This window comes from Dermochelys coriacea, chromosome 8 (assembly GCF_009764565.3).
Source record: "Dermochelys coriacea isolate rDerCor1 chromosome 8, rDerCor1.pri.v4, whole genome shotgun sequence".
Classification (NCBI taxonomy): domain Eukaryota; kingdom Metazoa; phylum Chordata; order Testudines; family Dermochelyidae; genus Dermochelys; species Dermochelys coriacea.
Window position 1 is genome coordinate 50264819 of NC_050075.1, and position 23300 is coordinate 50288118.

The window sequence follows — 23300 nt, forward strand, 5'->3', positions numbered from 1 at the left end:
TCTGTTCTTCAGTTCTGTCCTGCAGCACATGCTGTTATAACAGTTCTGGAGCTCTCCTGAGCCAAGAGTACTCATCATACATAATGGCCTGGTGGTTTGGGGATAATCTGGAGACTACATTCATTTTAATTTGTTAATCTTTTAGTCAGGATTAGAATCCAGATCCCAAAAGCTGAACAGCAAATGCATTATATCGATTCCAGCAAACCTCACAAATAGCAGTGATCTGGTAACAATAGATTTTTTATGATGTCTGAATTCTTCACAGATCAAATGAATCCTGTTTATTGGATGCCAAAATAATTTCCGTCTGCCTAGTAACATACTGCACTGACTTAACCTATTCCATTCCATAGCTTACAATGGTAACTTTGGTCTGTCAAACAGAAGCTTGCTCGTTTTTAACAGACGGCAAAGCAGAAAAAAACCAACCCACCTCTGCCTACTCATGGTGCCACTTAGCACTGTGCATATCAGAGAAGCGAGTGCATGGAATTTGTATAGACTGAATTTCTTCAAATTGTAAGACCATAAACATTTCACCGAGGTGAGATGCTGTTGGGTAAAGTTTATCATCATATTTGAAGACAACTCAATCATTTTTGTTGAGCATTAAGTCTCGCCACAGATTACTCTCTATTCAGAGCAATGAATAGGAAACCAGGTTCTCACAGTTGGAGGGGATTTTATCTGTAAGCCCAATTCATAAGACAAGTGAAATCACCTCCCCTTATAATGAATAATTTTGATACAGTTGGAATCAATTTTACACAATGGCTGTAAAAAATCTTCAGATAACTGAAATTGAAGTGACAATGTTTTTTTAACGTGGTTTTTTTTTTTAACACCCAATGTCATTTTGAATGCATGTGGAGATTACCAATAATATATGATCAAAAAGGAAAGAAAATTCCAGCAATAACAGAAATGTATTAAGATACCAAAGATTCTAATAGTAAAAGGCAAGTTTAAAAGGATTCAAGCAAATAACGATTAAAATAATCAGTATGTGTGCTTCAATGATACAAGCGAACAAAACTCTGTTGAGCGGCATGGTATCTGCCTGGATATCCTTCAGCTGCATAAATATTAGAAAAGCCAACTTGAAGAAGATAGGAGGGGTGAAAGAAGTAGTATTTCTCCTATATTTGATTACTTGTCTAATCTACATCATCCTCTCTGGACTAGTGCCCTTTAAATATTCCTCTTGCACTGCTGTTGATTTACTCCTCAATAGAAGTCATGGTGACTGAAGCCAGAACGAATGGCAATTATACATTGCCATTTTATCAGCCTGCTGATTCCTCAAAACATTTCAAAACAGATTAACACAGACAATAAGAAAGGACTGGACAGAACACAACGGACTTCTGAGGAAAGGAACTATTTGTTTTACCATGATTGAATACTACTGCTGATTTCAATTTACAGTGAACTGGCATGTGTATCAGTAATAGAAAAGATAATTAATGGTAATATCTAGATACAGTCATCTACAATTGTAGATCATGACTTCAAATGGAGAACTGCGGCTGTAAGAAGTGGCTTTTAAGAAAATATGCATATGGTACATACAGTATGTGGTTTTCTGAATGGGGCTGGGCAAAGGGAGAGAAAACAAGGCACAACATGTGTCAGACTACTTCACTAACTTTTGTCTCAAGAAAACTGGGTTCAAATTTAGATTCACTACATGAAATTCATGCAACAACCTCAACCTCTCTCAATGTACACTTGTCCATCTCACAAAACCACCATGCAACATGACAGTCTACTTAGAAACACAATCACTTATAGCACTTTATAGTTTCAAAGCTCTGTATAAAAATTAATCCTCACAGCACCCACCCAAGGAAAGTAAATATAATTCTCACTTTACGGATGAAGCAATTGAAGCACAAAGAAAGTAAGTATGTTGTCAAATGTCACCCAGGGAGTCAGTGGCACAAGTGGGATTAGAAACCAGAAGTTCCTGGTGCTCAGGCTCATATTCAGTATACTGAACTACAGTGGCCTGGTCTATATTACACAGGTAGGTCGACGTAAAGCAGCTTAGGTCAACCTAATGTCGTCTGTGTCTATGCTACCAGGTTCCGTCCACTGATGCAACTCACCTGCTATGACTACTTAATTACTCCACATCCGCGAGAGGCGTAGTGCTTAATTCGACGTAGTTAGGTCGACGCAGTGGCAGCGTAGATGCCGTGTTGCTTATGTTGACTTATCTGGCCTCCAGGAGATGTCCCACAATGCTCCGCTGTGACTGCTCTGGTCACCATTCTGAACTCCACTGCCCAGCAGCCAGGTACACAGGAAACAGCCCCTCCCCTGTTAAACAACCAGGAACTTTTGAATTTTGATTTCCTGTTTGTTCTGTGTGGAAAGCTCACCTGCCCAGCTGATCATGCCAGCTCCACACTCCAAACATGCTCCTGCCTGGAGTACATAGGAGGTGGTGGATCTTCTGGGTCTGTGGGAAGAGGAGGCTGTGCAGGCACAGCTCTGAACCAGCCACAGAACCAGATGTATACAAGCAGATCACTCGCAGCATGGGGGAGAAGGGATACAACAGGGACACAGCGGTGCCATGTGAAAAATCAAGGAACTGCAGCAGGCATAGCAGAAGGCAAGGGAGGTGAACAGTCGCTCTGGTTCAGTACCGCAGACATGCCATTTTTACAAGGAGCTGCATGCTATTCTCAGCTGCGACCCCACCATGACCCCCAAGAGCAGCGCAGTACCTCTGAGGAGTCGGAGACATTGGCCACTGCAGACAACACTGTCCTTCTTGGACAAGGAAGAGGAATGGGAGACAGGTGGGCACTGGATCCACTGTCCTGGAGAGCCAGGAGCTTTTTATAACCCCGGAGCAGTCCAGCCAGTTGCAGCAGATCAGCATGGCCGAGAGCGATGCCAGGGAAGGAACCTCTGGTAAGTATGCAATTCCAATTAATATTTTGGGGTCACAAGTTCTTATATTCCACTTTTTATTTAAAAAAAAACAATTGAGGTAGAGTCACTATTTGCTTCCCAGTGGCTACACCAGATAGGCAGAGGGTGCCCTCCGAAAAAGATTGTTTATATACACAGGGATGTCCTGGGATTCCTTCCTAGAGATCTCCAGGAAACTTTCATGGAAGTACTCTGCAATCCATTGCAGAAGGTTTCTGGGAAGGGCTGCCTTATTTCTTCCACTGCAGTAGGACACTTTCCCACCCCACTCCAGTATTAATTCGCCTGGCATCATCGCAGTACACAGCATGGCAACATAAAGTCCTGGTATGTACCTGGATGTTTGCAGCAGCTGTTCCCTTGCTGCCTCTGTTACCCTCAGGAGCATATCAGCTAGGGTCACCTATGGGAGATGGTGGTAGTTTACATTTAAATTGCTCGAAGTGCAAACAGTAGTGCCTGTGCCTGCCCTCCCCGCAACCTCTTGTCATTTTCTGCCCAGTCACCCAAGCTTTACAAAACATGGCCATAGTTTCGGTGGCAGGGGTCAGCGCTGACCTCAAAAACTGCGAGCCTCGTGCTCTAGAGAGCAGCAGCAATGGGAAATAAGGAAAATGTTGTGGTGACCATATGCCACCGCAAGCACACACACCTCCCCTGCTGTTCCGCCTCTGCCAAGGCTTGCAGTTTGGGAGGTGGAATGCTGGTCCCCGACCTCCAGACAGCGTCCATGTTACAAAGGGAAGGTGGCATGGCTCCCTGGACATCTATGGTTCCACTGCTGCTGACAGTCCGGTGCCCCTGCCCCCAGACCATACCCATCATAGCAGGGACAGCAAACCGGTTCAATTAATACTGTGTAGAAATGAAAATGTTCTGCTTTACACTTGCGTGGATTTAGGGGAGCAATTTTTATATAGCAACTGTGCAGTAGGCCCTGGGTCTGCACTGACAATGGTTCCTTTCTGCTTTGCATGGCTTACAGCTGAAAGTGTGGCCTTCAGTTCTTCTTCCACACCAGCAGAGAGATTCTCCCAGATAAGACGAAGGTGAACGAATGCACGATGACATGTTTAATGAGATAATAAATGCCTCCATGACAGCGGACACCGAGCAGAGCATGTGCAGGATTGCGCTCTCTGAATAACTGGATGTGGCATTATGAGCAGGACAGGAGCCCCGGAGAATAAAGATGGCACACAGTAGGAGATGCTGGGGATTCTGAAGGAACAGACATGTTAAGGTGTCTGAGTGACATTCAGGAGAAACATCTCGAGGCTCAAACTCCCTCTGCAGAGCAGCATTCCAACATCACTACACTCCCGCTCCTGTGTTCCACTAGGTGAGGGGTGCCAATGCAATATCCCTTCCACTCAATCCCTGGGGAGGGTGTCAAGAATAACAGCTGCACATACGCTGAGGTATCACAGGCAAGGCCACTGTTCTTTTAAAGACAAGATGAATGTGTTTTCCCCTCCCAATTTTATTCCACCGTCTTTCCAAGTTTTAATTCTTGTGACAGATCTTTTGGTGTCTATATCTGCGTGCAATGAAAGTCCAGATCTTGAAAATGAAATCTTTATTAATTCAAAGCAGAAGGGGAGGAAAAGAACAGGGAATCTGAGGCACTGGGGGTGATGTGCATGGAAAAGAAACGTAGCAGTCACATCAAGGTTCAGATTATGGTAGGCCCAATACAGAAAGGCAGCGCGCATTACTGTGGGTTACTACTAAAATGGGTTTTCAAACCCTCCCTGAGACACACTGCTCCACATTGAGCTCTTCTTATAGCCCTGGTATGTGGCTGCTCAAAATTAGCAGACAGTTTATCCACCTCCACATTCCATCCTTGTGGAAACTTCTCTCTTTGCTTCACAGATATGAGGCACACAGCAGGCAGCTATAAACCATAGGGATATTTTTTTTTTCCCCCATTGAGATCTAATCAAGTGAGCAAACTGCACCAGCGACTCTTCAGATGGCCAAAGGCACATTCAATCACCATTCTGCACTTGCTGAATCTATTGTTGAACTGCTCCTTGCTGGTATCCAGGTGTCCGGCTTCATGAGCCATAAGAGTAAGAGGTAGGCTGGCTCTCCCAGGATAACTATTGGCATTTGGACATCACCAGTAGTAATTTTGCGGTCCGGAAAGAAAGTCCCTGCTTGCAGCTTTCTGAACAGACCGCCTTAAAGATGCACGCATCATGCACCAACATCCCATGTTGATATCGGTATAAAACCTCTGGTTATCCACCAGTGCTTGCAAAACAATATAAAAGTATCCCTTTCTGTTTAGGTACTTTTTGAAAGATGGTCTGGTGCCAAGATAGGGAAATGCATGCCATCCATTGACCCACCACAATTAGGGAACCCCGTTGTGGCAAAACCATCCACTATGTCCTGCACATTGCCCAGAGTCACTATCTTTCTTAGCAGAAGAATATTAATAGCTCTGCATATCTGGATCACAGCAACCCCCCACCGTGGATTTACCAATTCCAAATTGATTGCTCACTGACTGATAGCAGTCTGACATTGCAAGCTTCCACACAGAATTTGCCACTCGTTTCTCTGCTGTCAAAGCGGGTCTCATTTTAGTGTTGCTGAGCAGCAGGGCTGGGGAGAGGTCCACACACAGTTCCTGAAAAGTGGCCTTGCACATACAGAAATTCTGCAATCACTGATCATCATTCCATAACTGCATAACAATGTGATCCCACTAGTGAGTGCTTGTTTCTCAGGACCAGAACCAGTGCTCCACTGTGTTAAGCTGCTGCACGACTGCCAGCAGCAACTGGGAATTGTTTCATTCCAGCAGGGCTACTTGAAGGATGTGGCGGTTCCTCTCACAGCTCTGGAAATACTGCAGGGTAAGGCATGTGGTGTTTGCGACACTTGCCACAACTGTACACAGCTGAGCAGGGTCCATGCATCTCTGCAGATGCCATACACACAGCTATGCCTGCTTTTTTTTTTTTTTTTTTTTTTTTTTTAAAAAAAAGGCATGAAATATAGATTGCAGATGAAATCAGGGGAGGGAGAAAACTGCATCATGGGATGTTGAAACCATATTCTCAGTCACCCCTGTGAGAATGTTTTAGTCCCATGAAGCACTGCAAGCCCTCCCCAAAACCTCACTGCTCTCTGCATCGATGCAAGCACTACTAGTGAGGACACACTCCACTGACACAAGGAGCGTGGACATGCGCAGCCAACTTTATTACTGTGGCAGCTGGATGTTGACTTAAGTTTGTAGTAGAGACATGGTCACTATCTCTTGGGAGAGGCCTGCTACTGGAATAGTAAAGCCTTCTGTTGGTCAGACTGAGCTGCTCTGGGCTCAGGATCAGAATGGCAAAAGTGATGCAAGTTAGTACTGAAGTCTATGGCTGGAACAATATCTGAGAGGAAGCTTTTACAGCTTGCCAATGAACTATGCATCTCTAACCAAAATTGTGCATTCACCTTAAAAGGTAAAAGCATGACAAAAAAATTTACAGGCATATTTTAGTTTTACAAGCACTGATAAATAAGCAAGCATCAGAAACCCAACATAACATGGACAGCTGTACATTGGTTAACTGCATGGTATGGATTAATTGACAGGCATAAGGGAAAAGTTTAAGGGCTGTCTACACTTACCAGGGATTGACGCTGTGGTGATCAATGCACTGGGGGTCGATTTATGCTAAATTGACCGTAGATTGCTCTCCCATCGACTCCGGTACTCCACCGGAACAAGAAATATGAGGTAAGTCGACGTGAGAGTGTCTCCCGTCGACCCAGTGCCGTGTAGACCCCGCAGTAAGTCAACCTAAGCTAAATCGACTCCAGCTACGTAGCTGGAGTTCCGTAACTTAGGTCGACTTACCCTGGTAGTGTAGACAAGGCCTAAGAGACAAAGTATCCACTTCAACCTGTGCATAGTTGCTTGTAAAACATTTGTTAGTTTTGTAACAGGTTGCTAGCAAGTGCTGACCTGTGTGTTGCCTCAAATTTTCACAGGTCTTCCAACAGAATTCAGAGTACTTGTTTTGTAATGTATACTCAGATGTGAGGCAATAATTTCCTGTACAGTAACCAAATTTTGCACTAGTGAAAACAACAAGTACATTGCAAAATGAACCCAAGCCCCTTCTTTTAATATGAATATGCTGATTTTACTTTCAGCTCATCTCTTTCTTGTTTTTACCATGGTTTGTGCAAATTGACCTGTCTCCTGGTATGCTCAAATCAACATACAAGTTCTGAAACACTGTATGGAAATGGAAGCACTATTCACTTTCAATTCTAAATCAAAGATTTTTTTTTTTATTCAGAAGAGATGTAACACTTTCCACGAGTACACTCTTCATAAACTGTATCTGTTTCCACTGTTCAGTGGACACGAGGAGATCTCTAATTCAGCCAGAGCAGACTGCTGCACAGCAAGTCTTTTTCAGTAGCATTAGCAGCCTGGCCGCAGGCAATCAAGCTCACCAGCCTAGGAGCTGTGGAAAATCTATGCCAGACTCACATTTAGCAGTTTGGAGAACAATGCAAGCTTCTGTCTATGGTGACATTCGGGAGGGATGCAACCACTTCCTTCCTCTGAATTGTATTTACATGCTCTCCGCAGATTGCTGGCCAAAGGAATTTCTATGGATCTGAACCAATCCTTCCTCCCAATATCGCTCTCTTATCTTCCTTGCAGTATCTCTCATTATTATTAGTAAGTGGGGAAAAAATGCCATTGTCTTCTCCGCCAGCTCCCCAGACTGTGTCGACTATACTTGTCCCTTTAACTTAATATTCACTTCAGACGCACTGAAGTGAATTTAAAAAACCTTAGCACACTAAACCCCTGGCAATGCAGTAAATCGTTTGCTTCATTCCAGGTTCGGCAATCCAGAACAAGAGTTTGGGATAAAGTGATTATGGTATGCAATAAAATACAAAAGACTAAAGTAGCTTGAGCGTTATTTGCTTTATAAAAAAAATCCTATTTCAAATTGTAGAATCAAAACACCTTGAAAGAGTGCTGAACAATCCTGTTTAGCTGCAACAACCCCAATGTGGTGGGTAATGTTTAGCTGTGTTTAATAGGGATCCATTGTTTTATGAAATATAATTTGGTTTGGTTCAGATTTATTTTTAAATGACTCCATGCTGTGCTGGGTATTTGTAAACCATTCCTCAAAGCAGCTATTAATGAAATTCTACCTTCAGATTTATTTTGTTTGACTAAATGGCTTGTTCTGTACAGGTACTTAAATTAAGACCCACTGTGCCCTCCAAAGCAAGGTCTATCTTTTACTCTGTAGGTACAGCACCTAGCACACGGAGGGCAGTAGGAACAACAATAATCAGCAGCAGGTCAAGGTAAACCCCAATGAGGAGTGAGCGACTCCTCTTCAAAGATGTAAAATAAAAGACACAAGACTAAGAAAAGCGAATTGTTCGTCAGATCTGCCTGAGTGCCCTCTTTAATATGCAGCCTAGCATCAAAGTTCTATTATTGCTTAAGGCTGGGCAACTTGATTGACATTAGACTGACCTGAAGTTTTGGGTTCTAATCCATTTTGATCCAGACCATAGTAGCAGACATAGTGTGAAATCTATAGTACAGAGGCTCTGATACTAAAATGATAGTTACAGTATAGAAGCCTACATAAACAAAAGCTTTTGTTGTCAAAGCTAGGTGCGTGACTAGTTCTGCATGAGTGCTTTCATTTCACTCAGAGGTGAAACTGTCTGATCAAATCTTAAAATTGAACGCTGGAAGGAAAAAAAATTAGTTTTATTTTTCCACCTCATTTGAACACTATAGAATGTTAAACGTCTGTGGTCTTGTGTCACTTGCAACAGGTAAATATATACAATCTGAACAAGCACTAGCTTTATAAAACTGCAGAAGTTAATTTCATATAATGCAGCTACCGTTGCTGTAACATTGGCAATGTTACCTGTTAAAAGGAAGGAAGGGAATAGATCTATAAAATAACGTTCAAACAAGAGGCTGTAGTATACTCAGGGGTTTTCAAAAATCTTCAGTGCGGGCCTAATTCTGCTCCCAGTGAAGTCAAAGGGAACGTTATTATTGACTTCAATAGGAACAGAGATATTTCAACAATGAGTGCTTTTGAAAAGTCCCACTCAAACCACACACTTTAGAAGAGTCTCCTCTGTTTAGCAGAGCCTATAACACCACCTGTTTAAACATACGGATTTCACACATACTTGTGCATATATAGTGGCAAAATTCATGCAATAAAACTGTAGAACCATATGAAATATCTTGTGGGCCTCAATCTGCATCTTAGTCTTGGCAGAGATGTATTAGTGGACTGTGCCCACTAACGCATCTCTGCCAGGACTACTTCCGGTGTTGAAACCCCTCATCAGATTCAAAGAGCTGCCTAGTTAAACTGCTAGCAATTCCTCTACAAAGAATATTCCTCTATTTCCATTTATTCTGAAATGTCATGAAAAATTCTCACCAGGTAATTTCCAAGAGTTAGGTATAAATTGTTCTAAGCTATTTTTGTTTTAAAGCTTACAATAGTAGCTGTCTTGCCCTAACAGAAGGAGAACCAGGCTAAAGCATGGTATGCATTGTTACTCCTCAAGAATGGGCTTTTAAGAAACCCTCAGCGTTGGCATTAGACCAACACCAATTGCTTTTGGAGAAAAAAAAAAATACACTGCAACTTCGAGGTAAAGAATTACAGACATACTGGGTACGTATTGACTAATTCATTCCAAAGATTTTATTTTAAATAAGAGTTTAATTGCTAAGTGTTGTTGATTTATGGAGTTTAAGCTGTGATCGCAAGAAACCAGTGTTCCAGTAGTTTGTGTTAATTGGCATCAAAACTGTAGCTCAAAATTAAAAAGGCCTGCCCCAGATAAGGTCAGGGGTGGGATGAACTACTCACTTCCTGCTAATGGCTTTAGAGGTTGCCAGAAATTTCATTAGGAACTAAAATTTTTGCCTGGTACCTGAAGGGAAAACACACATTTACCGGTTAATTCAAATTCTTGCAATAAATAAATAAATAAAAAGATTTCAGGGCCATTACACTTCTAGGGTATTCATTCCCCAGTCAGTTCAGAGCACAGTACAAAACTGACCTCATTTTTAAAACCCTTCTTGGACTTATTTCAATCTGTCCCAGGGACTGTGTCATTTCATCCCATTCTTGCTTATCCACCATCAGCCTCCTGTACCAACCCTGAAAGCTTGTGTGGAGACAACTGTGTTGTCCTCTGTAGCTCCTATAATCTTCTTGAACCACCCCCTTATCTGCTTCACTTGACTTTCCATCTTTTTGCAAATCTCAGGAAGATGACATTTTCTCCCTGGTTTATGACAATTTCTTTGTCTGCCTTTAATAAAACATGGCATAACTATATTTTCCAAATCTCCAGAGGTTGGCCAGGACTGCCCAGAAATTTTAAGCATTAGCCAAGGGGCACTTAGTCCCAATCAGAGCCATGGGCTCAGTTACTTAAAAAACAAAAAACAAACAAACAAAAATGAGTCATACAAGGCGGCGGCAGAAGGCTAGAGCCTGCTCACCTAGCCTTTACCTTGACTCGACCACGAGTTTGCCCTTTGCTGGAGCATGAGACCCAGGGAGCAGATGCAAGGAGAGTAGGCAGAGTGCCCACACATCCTGGCTGGCACCTGCAGAGATGCATTGTTTTGGAGGGGGCAGTTCTCCATTCCACTCTAGACTCTCCATATCAGGGCTGAGAAGAACAGAGATGGTGATGCAGAAAGGGGGACCACATCACAGGTAGGAGGGGATATAAGGAATGGGGAGACATCAAACATGCTCCATTTCCATGGAGGAAAACCTGTGGGCTCCTTGCATACAGAGTATGGGAGGATGTTGCCTGAAGGTTGCTGGGCGGGGGGGGGGGAGGGAGAGTAACAAATCTCTCCAGCCACATAAAGGCAAACGGTTGGGGGGGGAAACCTAGGGCACAGAGGGAAAAGAGCCTCCAAAGGTTCCGACAAGTATCAGAACTTCTGGATGTTTACTTGAAACCCAACCTCATGATGCCTTTATAATTAAGGTACTAATTAAATAATTAAAATCTATGAGGGTGTATATATCAACCCTCTGGGATTAGGGGGCCTCGTGGAAATTCTCCTGGGAAGGCGGTGGAATTGACAACTGTCTTTAAAACTAACACTTGTAAACTCTTTGGGGTTGAAACTGTGCATGCTTCCAGCTGTGTACAGTGCCTAACACAAGATGGCTCTGAGCTTGACTCTGGCACTGGATGCTACTGTAAAATAAGTATCTCTATTAATAAAAATAGTTTGGAATACATTTTATGTGAAAGACTACACAAACTAAAATGGTACATTATATCTTGTAATACAATGGTACAATAGGGAATTAAGGACAGTTTGTCTCATCTCTGAATTTCCTGGCTTTTGTGGTTTAATTCTAACTTTTATAATAGTTAAACCACAAAAGAGACCGTGCTTTAACCACATTCTTTGTTTAATAATTAATTGCTACTTATTAAAATACCAGAGATCCAGCAGAAGAGAAACTTCTACTCACAAATTTAACAAGAACTGAAGAGGGTTTCTGTGTGTCCCCATTCACAATGAATACTGTAACAATACAATTCTTGCTGTGCAAGTTTGCATGTCTCAAGATCAGGAAATAACAGGAATACTAAGACCCTGGTTACACTAGCAGTGAAATATAATCCACACTCACTGCAACTCTACCAGTGGGCTCAATGGCTGAAAAGGTAATGACAACCGTTCTCAGACTTCTACCACTATGCCATTCATTAATGACTGAAAAACAGATGACTGATAAAAATGTTTCCGGTTTACCTAATGGTTAGCATTACTGGACATGCACTGGTGATTAATTACAGCAAAGTAGTTTGCTGGTGTAAATGCTACCTCAGTTCAAAAAAACCACTTTAACTTTTACATCTCCTTTAAACTGACAAAAGACCCCTAGGCAATTTATAAAGGACAAGCTTAAAACTACCCACGCCCCCTTCTTTTCTGAAGAGGGGAAAAGAAGACTTTAGATTAAGTTTGTGAAACTAGACTTGGAATCCAAGAGGAAAAACCAGGACCCATTCCTTTTATAAGACTATTCTCAAATCCAAGTTAGTGTGATTTCAAAGCACTGTAGTGGAGGCAGTGGGGAAGAATAGGCCTTTTAGTGTTGAACAATAGCATCAGTGTGGTCAATAAATTGACACAGGAGTATAAAAACAGTTAATCTGAATCTAGGAAAGGAAGGATTAAAAACGATGCATAATTGCATCAACTAGCAGTCCTCAAACCAGCCGGAAACCTGGAACAGCAACACAAATGCTGCAATACAGTTTCTCCAATTGCACTGGAAATGGGGAAGAGATGTCAATTTTAGTAGTAAAATGGTTAGCACCAGAGGAAGACTGAAATGGACGGTCTCCTGATGCGACTTTCCCCATCCATTGCTATTCGGTGTATGCAGGGGTGTTTGTGGGAGTTCTGAGACCCACTCATATCAGCAAGTACCACCTTTACAGGAGAAACCTCAACAGGTTCCTGGGTCTGGGGAGAGAATAAATGACAAAAATATTGGAGATTTTTTTTCGTAAAAGGGATGAAAAATAAAATTCTTCTAAATCCTGTAATTTGCATAAGGACTGAGGTGTCAAAACACTGCAATGTCAAGATAGCTAGTGAGCCACTAATAATAGAGTATAATTTTCTCATGTAGCTCTCAACAGTTGGATTCCTAGCGTGGTAATGATGAGTAAAGAGTTGCTACATTCAGCTGGATATTTTCTTTGCTTAATTCTCTTTTCATGTAACAAGCGGAATCCAAGATAGAATATCTCAAAAGATATTTGCACATGCAAATTTAACATGCATTATATACAAATACACACACCTCACTGAGAGTTTCCCTGAAGACAAGAACATGCCTCATGGAATTACTTTATGCACAAAATTAGACCCTTTCAGCAACAGGCATGTGGAAGGAAATGTTACACATACTATTGCATTTCCAACCTAGGAACTTTACAAGCCAAGCAAGTCTCGAGTGTATTTTATGATGCTCTGGGTTAGATTTAAATAATAAAGATTTAACATTCTCTGTTTAAGAAAATGAGATTGACAAGACTTGGATAACTCCTTTAAGAGGCTTGAGCAAAACAGAATGGAATGAAATAAAATGCAGTAACAATATCTTGCTGCAAGGTGCTAAGCAACAAGTAGAGGAATCTGCTTGAGTGAAAGGATGAAAAGTTGTTGGGCTTTTAAACACAACTAGAAAGAACTTGGTGCGGCCAGAGAGAAAAGAGTGCAGCAGAGAAGAGCTGGGAGCCATCATGTTGACAGGTCAGCTCCTCAGCAGGTCTAAACTCCAAAGCAGGCAAACTCCACAAGGAGGAGCGAAGCATTTGATGAAATTCTAGGCAAGGGCAGAGGGACTCTGAGCACATTCAAGCGTACCTCATTTTTCTGGGAAAGGATTCTCAGATTGCCACAACCTTGATAAACTGTTAATTATGTATTTCAACCAGAAGAGTGAAGAGGGAGCCAAACACCATCCCTCTTGCGGCTGTATGAAGGAGATGCAAGGCACCCTGGGAGTGAAGATCTAGAACGCAGTGCAACAAAAGATCAGAGTGCTTGATTAGGTTTGACCAGTGAAGAAGCAATGTCAGGATAAAGTGGAGGCAGACTTGTGAGAAGTGTAACCTATGATAATGACTCAACAGTTGTGAATAGGAGAGGAGAAACTTGGATAAAGCGGGGAATGGTAGAGGCCCTCACAGAGATGCTTGGAACGGGAGAGCAAGTACTACAGCTGTCAGTGATCACCTGGAGACAGGTTCTGATTGAGAGGCCAGAGGGATCAGAAAGGACAGTACAGTTCTGGCATTGTATTGTGAGTACCTCTCACACAGAAATCTCAGATTACTTTCTAGATAAGCTTCAACTGCCATCTAAACAACTCCATTTGAGAATTCTGCATGAAAAATACAGGTTTAATTTGTAAATCAAAGCTGCTAGCTGTCTTGAGATTATTTTAAACCCCAGTTCTTGCAACAGACCACAGATTAGTGGAGTGAAAAAGATAAAATCCTTTGAATTTTTGGAAATCTTAACTGAAACTAAGATTTCAGATTAACAGATCTACAATTAAAATCAGGGCAGGTTATTTTAGATTAGAGTAAGGGTTTGGTTATTTGGGAATAGCACGGGAAGTTTCATGTTAATATCAATAACTCTTCCAAATTAATTAACAGCTAAGAACTGCAATGAATCGCATTCTGAAATTATCTGAGATGGTTAGATTAAATCCAGCAAAAGGGATTCACGTTGCTGATTGTAAATTATCGAAGTCCCATGTGTACTAGCTAGCTCATGTGTACCATACTTATTCATTCTGTGGGAAACAAAATGGATAACTACTTTCCATGAGTTAACAGAAATGAAAGATTGTAAATGAAGATTTACTGAAGAATAATTGCATGTTTTTAAAGAACATGTAATTAATAAAAATTACTTACTAATGACACATTTAGGGAACTGAAGTCTGAGATGCTACATAGGATCATCAACTGTTGTAATTTTGGCTAAAGAAAGGAAAGCTGGTTTCCTGAAGTAGCAATCCAAAAAGGTGTGCAACACAACCCTTTCTGAAGATTTGTTTATAAAACCTAGAACAGGGTAACCTGAAATTCAGAGTAAGGAGTCCATGGGAGTTTGCTGTCGTAGTCAGAGTAGCTGGTGGGAAGTCACTTGTCTAACGTTTCATTGTAAGCGGCCTGGAACAACTTGGGTAAAAGGACCTGACACACAAACTTGTGACCTGTTTTACCTTCTGTAGGGGAAACTACAATCTTACCAGAAGCCCCCAAGAGATAATACAGCAATGGTGCAGGGATGGATGGATATGGAGACACTTGTGTCATAACAGCATCTAAATGAGCCTTGAGACCTCCTGAAAAGTCAGTTCCTGTGCCTCTCACTGGTGGTTAGATGTTAGCTTCCCAGACTGCTAAACTAACACTCATTTGAAGAACAACCCTTAGACAGGAACACACAGACCAGTTTTCTATTCACCCAGCCTGTATCTCAACTCTTCAAGATGTTTTTGCAAAGCTGCACTTCTCTATCATCTAGTGAATACACAATTAAAAGCATTCCACTCGAATGTCAGATACCCTTTAAACAAAGTACAGTATATAGTCCCAATGTTCCTTCAGTTAAGAGATCTGGAAGACCTAATTTAAAACAAAAATGCTATTGTCAATATATTTTATTTTTTGTCTTTAAAAAGATACAAATCTTTGCTTAGGCTAATTTACTTAGCATACTCTTCTCTTATCTGCATCTCCTTGCTGCTTATCAAACCCCCGATATTTCTACTTGGAAAGTTGTTCCCAAGCTAACCTGCTTATCTGTGGTAATGAACACTCATGCAAACAGGCACAAAATTAAATGGCTTCTTTACAGTGATTATGATAGATTGAGCCCTGCTTAATCTACATAATCAAATTGTTTCTGTGTTCAGCAATAATACCCTTTCTGCTGTCCAGGGAGAAGCCAATGCTAAACCTGCTCTCCCAATAGCTCCCTTCTGAGAAACACCAACTGCAGTGGAAGGGAGGAGGGTTATTTAAGAAGTAATAGAGTGGCAGATGTACGGGGTGCACTTTTAACTCTGAACGTAACAAGCCAGAGTGAAGGGTGTCTACCTCTCAGGAGGCGTGGAAATATTATGCAGGAGAATAAGGAGAAACCAAGTACAAGAGGTTCTCCTCAGGGTACTACCTACATTGCAATTGTCTATCGCAGACAAACACCTTAAATTGACTCTCCCCCACATACATGCATTTTAAGACAGACAGACATTTCTGCTTGCCTAGCATTGTTCTAGAAGTAATACTTCATTTTCTTTCCCTTAGTAAGAAAGCTATGTATGTTTCTACTAGTTTTCTTATGGTGTTTACGCTAACAGAACAGCAGAATTTATTAACAACTCCAATACTAGAATAGAAGTTTTACATCAAGTGGGCTGTCTTGCCAGTGTGTTAGGGAGTATTTTTTTCTTCTGTTAAGGAGAGACAGAGCCAGGCATGTATATTATAAACCTCTCACTTAGAAGTTAGAGGTATGCGTTTAGGGCAGGTGACAGGGTCAGAAGTTCTGGAGCATATCCCTGACTCTGCCATTAACTTATTGTGTGACTCATTGTGGGTAAAAATTTCTTGACTGGCTTCTAATTTTAGATGGCCTACCAATTTTCAGAGTTGCTGAGCATTAGCAGCTCCCTCCAACTTCAACTGAAAGCCACTTTAGAAAATGTGTATATTAGAATCTCTGTGCCTCAATTTACCCATCTCTAAAAGGTGAGTATATTTACCAAAACAGATGCTCAGAGAATTAGTTCACTGATTTATCTAAAGTGTTTAAGATCTCCAAAAGGCATGATAGAAGACCAAAGTATTAGTATGCTAACTACTGTATGTTTAATACAAACTATTATCGCTTAAAAAATTAGCCTGATCCAAAATGTACAAAATTCCGGCCACTCTAGTGTCTCAGAGGCAGTGCTCTGGCAGGGAGCACTGCGCTCAGCTTTTTGGGAGAGAAATGGTCTTGATCAATCTGGTCAATTATGGATTGGTATTGACAGATGCAGAAGAAACACCATGTCCAGCCCTCTTCAGATGAAAAGATGATAGCTATGACAGAGGATCTCAAGAGGATGGAAAGACGGAACAGAAAGAAGCTCAGGGCTCCAACGAGGATTCAAAGGATTCCTTCCCTGCACACACCTGCCATCTTCTCTCAAATACCTTATGTCAGAAGGAAGTGTAAATTAATTTATTTCTGTTAGTTTCAGTGGGAATTTGATGGGAAAGCGGATGCAGATGTTAGGAATCACATGAAAAGCACTTGGTGCAAATGGAGGGAGTTGATGGGAATTCTCTGAGACAAAAATGTGCCAAGCAAATTAGGCCAGCTGTGGGGGTTAGAATGGGTATGGGTTAGAATGCTGGCCAATGAGGAAGAGAACAAATGCACACTGCAGAAATGAGATTGCTCTGGTGGATGCTGGGTAAGACAAGAGCTGAGGTACACCATGAAATAGTATCAGTAACAATGCAGGTAGCCCCCATCATAGAAAAGCTGAGGGGCTATCAATTGAGATGGCTGGGCCAGCTGAGACAATGAGGTGCGAGATATGTTGGCAAAAGGGTACAAGAACTAATAGTTACAGGACAGAGACCATGAGGAAGACCCAGAAAAAGGTGATTTGAGATGCTGAAGGAGGTTGAAGGTTGGTGTCACCTTGGAAGACGCACTTGATAGGAAAGCCTGGAACCACAGAACTAGAGCTGCCAACCCTGTCTAACAGGACAAGGTAAAGCAGCAGCAGATTCATTGGGCGTTTTAACTATCTGAAGGGTTTTTATTTTTCTTGGATCTCAGATTTTGCACTTTAAGTGGATATAGATACTTATATTTTGAGGAAAGCATCAGAACTTAAACTTGTTCCTCCCTTCTCAGTTGGTAAGGCTACTGAATTAGAGAATGGTTCACAGCAACACTACAGGGAAACTGAATCAACTCTGGGTTATGTTGGGGAATCCCGAGGCACAGCTAATACACTGTATGTCTATGCTGCCCTCCATTTGAAGAAGCAGTTTACAAATATAAGCAAGCTAAGTCTGAACACTCATGTGAGGTAGGTAGAGTAAGTTTTATAGATAGGGATACGGAAGCAGAGTGACTAAGACTTCCGCAAGGTCCCAGAAAGTCTGTGGCAAAGCCAGGAATAGAACTTCTTGACTCACATACCAGGAAGACTGCCACAATACCATCACCTCTTCCAAGCACATTCCATGATTCATTAAAACACGTTATCTTCCACGGGTGTTCATGTAGGTCCAAAGTCTCCTTAGAAAAGAGCATGAAACCGCAAGAAAATGTAAGGGAGTGAAGAATAAGGAAACATTCTCCTTGAAAGGGGCATTGTGGATGTAGGCTAGCTTTCTGAATCTCTCTCTCTGCAGTACAATAATCCAACATGCCAAGTGCACTAGTGAGGTTTGAGCAAGATCCTCTGCACCATGGCAAGTGACTTGTGTTTGAAAATAAGCATGTGTGGGTACATTCAGAAGAAATAGCACTTAGCTCAGTGATAGCTGGATGTACTATAAAAAAAGAGATGTGAGGGCCTCCTGGCAAAAAGCAAATCACATTGCTAACTGACTCATGAAACAGTGCAAGTGCAGTATGTAGAAAAGCATGGGAGGTATTACGTTCAGAGGTAAAATGTTGAAGCAGAAATACTCAGCCTGTGGCTCTCTAGCCACATGCAGCTTTTCATAGCTCTCTTTCCAAACCAGAAGGTGGTACTTTGCTTGCCACAGAAAAAAAAATATGGTAATTTAAAACAAAACCCAGGGTGACATGTGGGAACTAATGACAGAAAAAAAACCCAGGCTTCTCAAGAACGGTGACAGACTGAATGCCAGAGAGCTCAGTGAGCTCTCACTATTGTAATAATTGCTGAGTGCACCCTTTATTGAGCGGATTTCATTGTTACTTTATTATACATTTGTTACATAAAATTTTGCATTCGAGTTGTATTGAATACTCTAGTAGCGCTCTACAACTCTGTTCAACAGCTTTTCAGCTGCTTACGTTAGAGTGCCACTCAGACTAAAAGCACTATAGAAGTGGGAGAGATCGAAAGCAATGAGAATCAGAGGAAGAGGTAAGGAGAAGTAATCAAAAGGGCACAATTGATCCCTAGTGTCTGAAGCAAAGGTGTACATTGCAGTCAGAGGACAGGCTCACTGGAAATATTGCAGCAAAGAAAAGAAAGGTGAAAGGGAAGCTTATGGATGCAGTGGGTTACTTTCAGGCTTTCACCAATGGAGATCTGGGTTGAAAGTCACATAATTTCTATTGTCCACTTGAGACTTCGTATCCATTTATTTACACAACAAAGTCACCTCAAAACCTAGCTTAGGATCCAAAAGAATATTAGCTCTATTCGGTATTCTTAAAACAGCCCATTTTTTCCTTTGACTTTAAAATTAGAGATACAAAGTTTAGATCTAGATCCAGATCCTCCCCAACACTAGAAAGTTTTAGTTTGGGGGGGCTTGGTTCAGGACAATTTATTTGAAATAATCTCATGCTATTTGATTGTGAGGACACCTCCAGTATACTGTAAATACAGATAAGAAGTTAACAACTTGCTAAAAATATTACCTTTCAGGCTGCAATTTCTCAGGTTTGCTCTCAGTCCAAATGCTCTCTTCACAAGTTAAATAAAATTCCATTTAGCTATTCGAAATACCTAAGAATGAATTCCCCACCCGCCAATTAAGGACCTCATCTGCAAACACTTATGCACATGAGTAAGTTTACAGAGGTGTGGTTTTTTTGTTTTTTTTTTTACAAGTAACTTTATAAAGTTCTTTTTAAACACTCCAGCTCAAAACCAGCATATTTTGAAATACAGTCAAACTTCAGATTAAAAAACACTGGAAGTGCAGCGTGTGCACTACAAGAGCAGCATGCACTCTATATATTTGGAACAAAGTTAATTGAAATAGTAACGGAGATAATGTAGCTGGTGCTTACCTCAGGCATTTAATCATCTACACATAGTGCATGTATTAAAGTGTGAAATCCCATACAGAAGATCACATTTAAAAACGCATAGTGAATTTACTTGAATGTGATCATATACAAAATTCATATAAAAAGGAAACAAGGAAATTAAATGACAAAAAACTGTCTTAATGCATCACTATGGTTGAGCTTTTAAATGTACAAACTCTGATTACCACAACCTTTTGAATTTCCCAATTTTAACCACCATTACATTGCAGTACCTTTAAAATATATATAATCATTTCAATTACTCTGCAAACATGCACTTTCTACTGCTGACCTGCAAAATACCTTGGAATATAACCAGGAAAAAACAAAAGTGGAGCCAAACCTTCAACGACACCATCTTACATGAACATAAGACATTCACCCAGCAGCAATCTTGATAAAAATAAGTGGAAAACTCACCCCATCTGGCAGTGCCCTCCAGCACACAGCACTGACAAACTCATTTGTGTCATCCTCTTTCCGGTCCTTGTCCAGGACGCTTTTTACTGTGTCAAATTTGAAAGTCAGAAGTGTCTTTGAGAGGCCCTTGTAGTACAGGTAGAGGGAGTTATTTTCACTTCCTATAAATACAAGCAAATCAATAAAATAAGTTCTAGAAATGGACCCCTGATAAGCAAGTCTTTTTAGATCTTTTACTGTGAGAGTAGAGAATTATTTCAGCCTAGTTCCTGCAAGTTTAATTGCTCCCTCTACCGCCTATCACTGTTGGCTGCTGCAACTAGAGTACAGGATCACTACAGGGTGGATGTCCCGGTTACTAGGTTATAATTACAAGGGACTCAGTACACAATTACAACACTGTTCTGGTGAGACTTTAATCTTGTTCCATAACTTTGGCAGATACTTGAAAAGGCATGGAACATAATTAAAGGCCCCATGTGCAAATTGCACAGATGTCAGTGGAACTCAGATGGGAGATGGCAGCACAGCAGCAACATTTAGGGGGATCTTTTCACCGTTGCTGGAACTGTTTCAACTCCTAATCCAGCAATAATTGGTTTAACTATCCCAGAGTGGCAAGTCCACCACTGTGCACCATTCAACTGGTATAGAATCCTGACCTTCCCTAAAAGGACTTAGAGGGATTTTTTTAGTTTAATTATTATTTTTAAAAGACATATGTCATATTCATAGAAGCTATGTAGGGACTGTGGACTTACCTGTGGACATTTCAATGGAAGTCTGGTGGTTAAAGCAAATCATGTAAGTTAGGGCAGAACTGGAGTAAGCGCACACTGCCGTACGGCTACTACTTTTTATACTATTCTCTAGGGCAAAGCTGAAGGGAGAGGGTAAGAATAATCCTGTATTTTGGGATAGCTCAGTGGTTTGAGCATTAGCTTGCTAAACCCAGGGTTGTGAGTTCAATCCCTGAGGGGGCCATTTGGGGCAAAAATTGGGGATTGGTCCTGCTTTGAGCAGGGGGTTGGACTAGATGATCTCCTGAGGTCCCTTCCAACCCTGATATTCTATGATTCTATGATTCTAAGATGTCTCAAGTACTGAGCTCATTTTTATGCATACTTTTCATTAGAAGCAGTGCAAGCTCTGAAGAGACATGCAAACATTTCTTTAGTGGATGCTCTACTCACCACAGGCAATGTAGTCTCCGTTGGATGCCAGGCCTACAAAATTCTTCTCATTGATGTGACCCTTGAAAGAGCGCAGGCAGTGTGGTTTCCCTACATTCCATAGCTTCAGCTGACTGTCTGTTGACCTGCAATCATCAGTACAGAAAAGTCAGAATGCTATCATAAGGCAGGGGACTCCAATTTGAATTGTGATTCCTTAGTGTGATACTTACAACTCTCATATAGCATACTTGATGAACTCAAGGAGGTTTTACCTGATTTCATGTCTTGCTCAAACTGAACTAATGAAAGTATCACATTAGATTAAAGCCTGTCAAATGGGTTACTAGGCTGCACAAAAAACTATCCCAACAAGGTTATTCCTTTCTCCAATGCTGCTGTTAATACCACTGTCCTCCACTTCACTCATTCTCATAACCTATCTTTAATTTCTTATCCCCACACATCCAGGACATTATTAGATGTTTCTTCCTCTACAATATAGGTCACAATCTGTTCCTTCCTTTCTGCCCTGCTAGTGAAAATACTTGTCCATGCACTTACCTCCCGCCTTGAATATTGTGACCTCCTCCTCTAGGTGCCCTGAGAGTATGGCGCTCACTTCTAGTCCATCCAAACCTCAGCCACTAAAATTAACCTCTTGTTTATGAGATGTCACTTATTTTTAAATCCCTCCACTGTATCCCCTATTTCTCAGTCTGCCCTCAAGCCCCTGCACAGGTTCTGGGCAGGGTTAACATCTCTGATCTTGTTTACCGGGTTCCCTTTAACTCACAAATAAAACCAGCCTCAACAGCTCTTTTTCCACCGATTCCAGCCTTCATGCCTTTTTTCTTTGCCCTCTACGCACAAAATGACCTTCCAATCCCATTGCAAAAGGCTTCCATGCCTCTCCTCATTCAAATTCTTCTTATTGACTCACTTGTGTACTCCACAAATACTACCCCACATCAAGCTCCTCTATCCCATCACTATCCAAGGAAGTGGGAAAAACAAGTTAACAGTTCTTTGGATCCCCCAGTATTGTCCTGTCTTTCTTATGCTTCAGGCTTTTATAGTAATATTAAATATTTATAGTATGGTTGCATCCAGAACGCATGACTAGGATCAGGCCCCATTATTCTAGGTATAGGTGCAGTTCCTGCCCCAAAGTTTCTTGTACAAATTTCAAATATATTTTCCAACCACACCCATGCCTACAAATTGGCGGTGATAGTTTCATTTACTACATATCTTAGACTGATTCAATTGCACACGGACCATTAAGTTATCACCACTGAGACTACTTTTAATAATGTAAGCCTTCAGCATCTCACAACCTATCAGAACTAGAAATGGAAGGTTTATACGTCTGGAAAAGGGAGATTTCCAAGTGTTGCACAAGGCCACTGCCCTTCTCGACCCAGTAGGTCCTAAGACATTACATTTATTCCATTGTGAATAAACTATCTAGATAGTTTCTAAAATGTATCATAATTCCTCTCTCCCCCTTAGAGTTCTGAAATATTGGGACTTGGGATAACACCACCAAGCAGCAGGATAAGGAAAAAACCAAAATACTTACCTCAGATTTTTTATTGCAGTAAGTGGTATATGAAGAATCCATGATGGTGTAGTATAGAGGTTTTAACAACACTAAAAACTCACAGCTTACTCACAAGTGAGTAATATGCCAATCTACTATGCATATGCTAATCAACCTATTCCCATAGACAAAACTGTTTAAAAGCAGCTAACATTGCTTCAGGACACATCCCAAGTCACCCAAACCCTTACAATTCAGGAAACAACAGGGGGGAAATTGCCCATATTCTGCGACACCCATAGAATATCGCCAATGGCACAATTCCTGCCCCCACAGGAACAGTCATTTTTATCTCCAAAATATACCCCAAACCCCTATATACTGCAACATGCATGTAACTCATGCAAACCTTATCTCAAACATCGTTACAATTACAACAGATGAGGAGAGAGGTGCAGTTTGATTTGTTAGACATTTGTAACGATAGTATGAAATCAGAGTGAACGTTCTGATTTCTATCTTTTGTTACTGGGACTCAGGAAGA

At 41.3% G+C, this 23300-nt stretch overlaps 1 protein-coding gene across 11 annotated transcripts in view; it reads right to left on the reverse strand.

Moving 5' to 3' along the window:
- The window catches only part of COP1 (COP1 E3 ubiquitin ligase), a 193889-nt gene that overhangs the window by 21365 nt on the left and 149224 nt on the right, over positions 1-23300 (reverse strand). For 4 of the 11 annotated variants that reach the window (XR_006283103.1, XR_006283101.1, XR_006283102.1 and 1 more), the window contains 5 exons: positions 21232-21356; positions 20039-20199; positions 3288-3355; positions 2742-2928; positions 2115-2328 (listed from right to left, as the gene is read on the reverse strand). Coding sequence is in view for 6 of the 11 variants with exons in the window: in XM_043520137.1 (XP_043376072.1) it covers positions 2700-2928; positions 3288-3355; positions 20039-20199; positions 21232-21356 (583 nt within the window). In the remaining 5 variants the exon portion in view is untranslated. Of the gene's footprint in view, positions 1-2114; positions 2929-3287; positions 3356-4519; positions 8713-12352; positions 12518-20038; positions 20200-21231; positions 21357-23300 lie in introns of those variants that run through there. The other 7 variants (XM_043520142.1, XM_043520141.1, XM_043520140.1 and 4 more) reach the window with 5 other exon arrangements.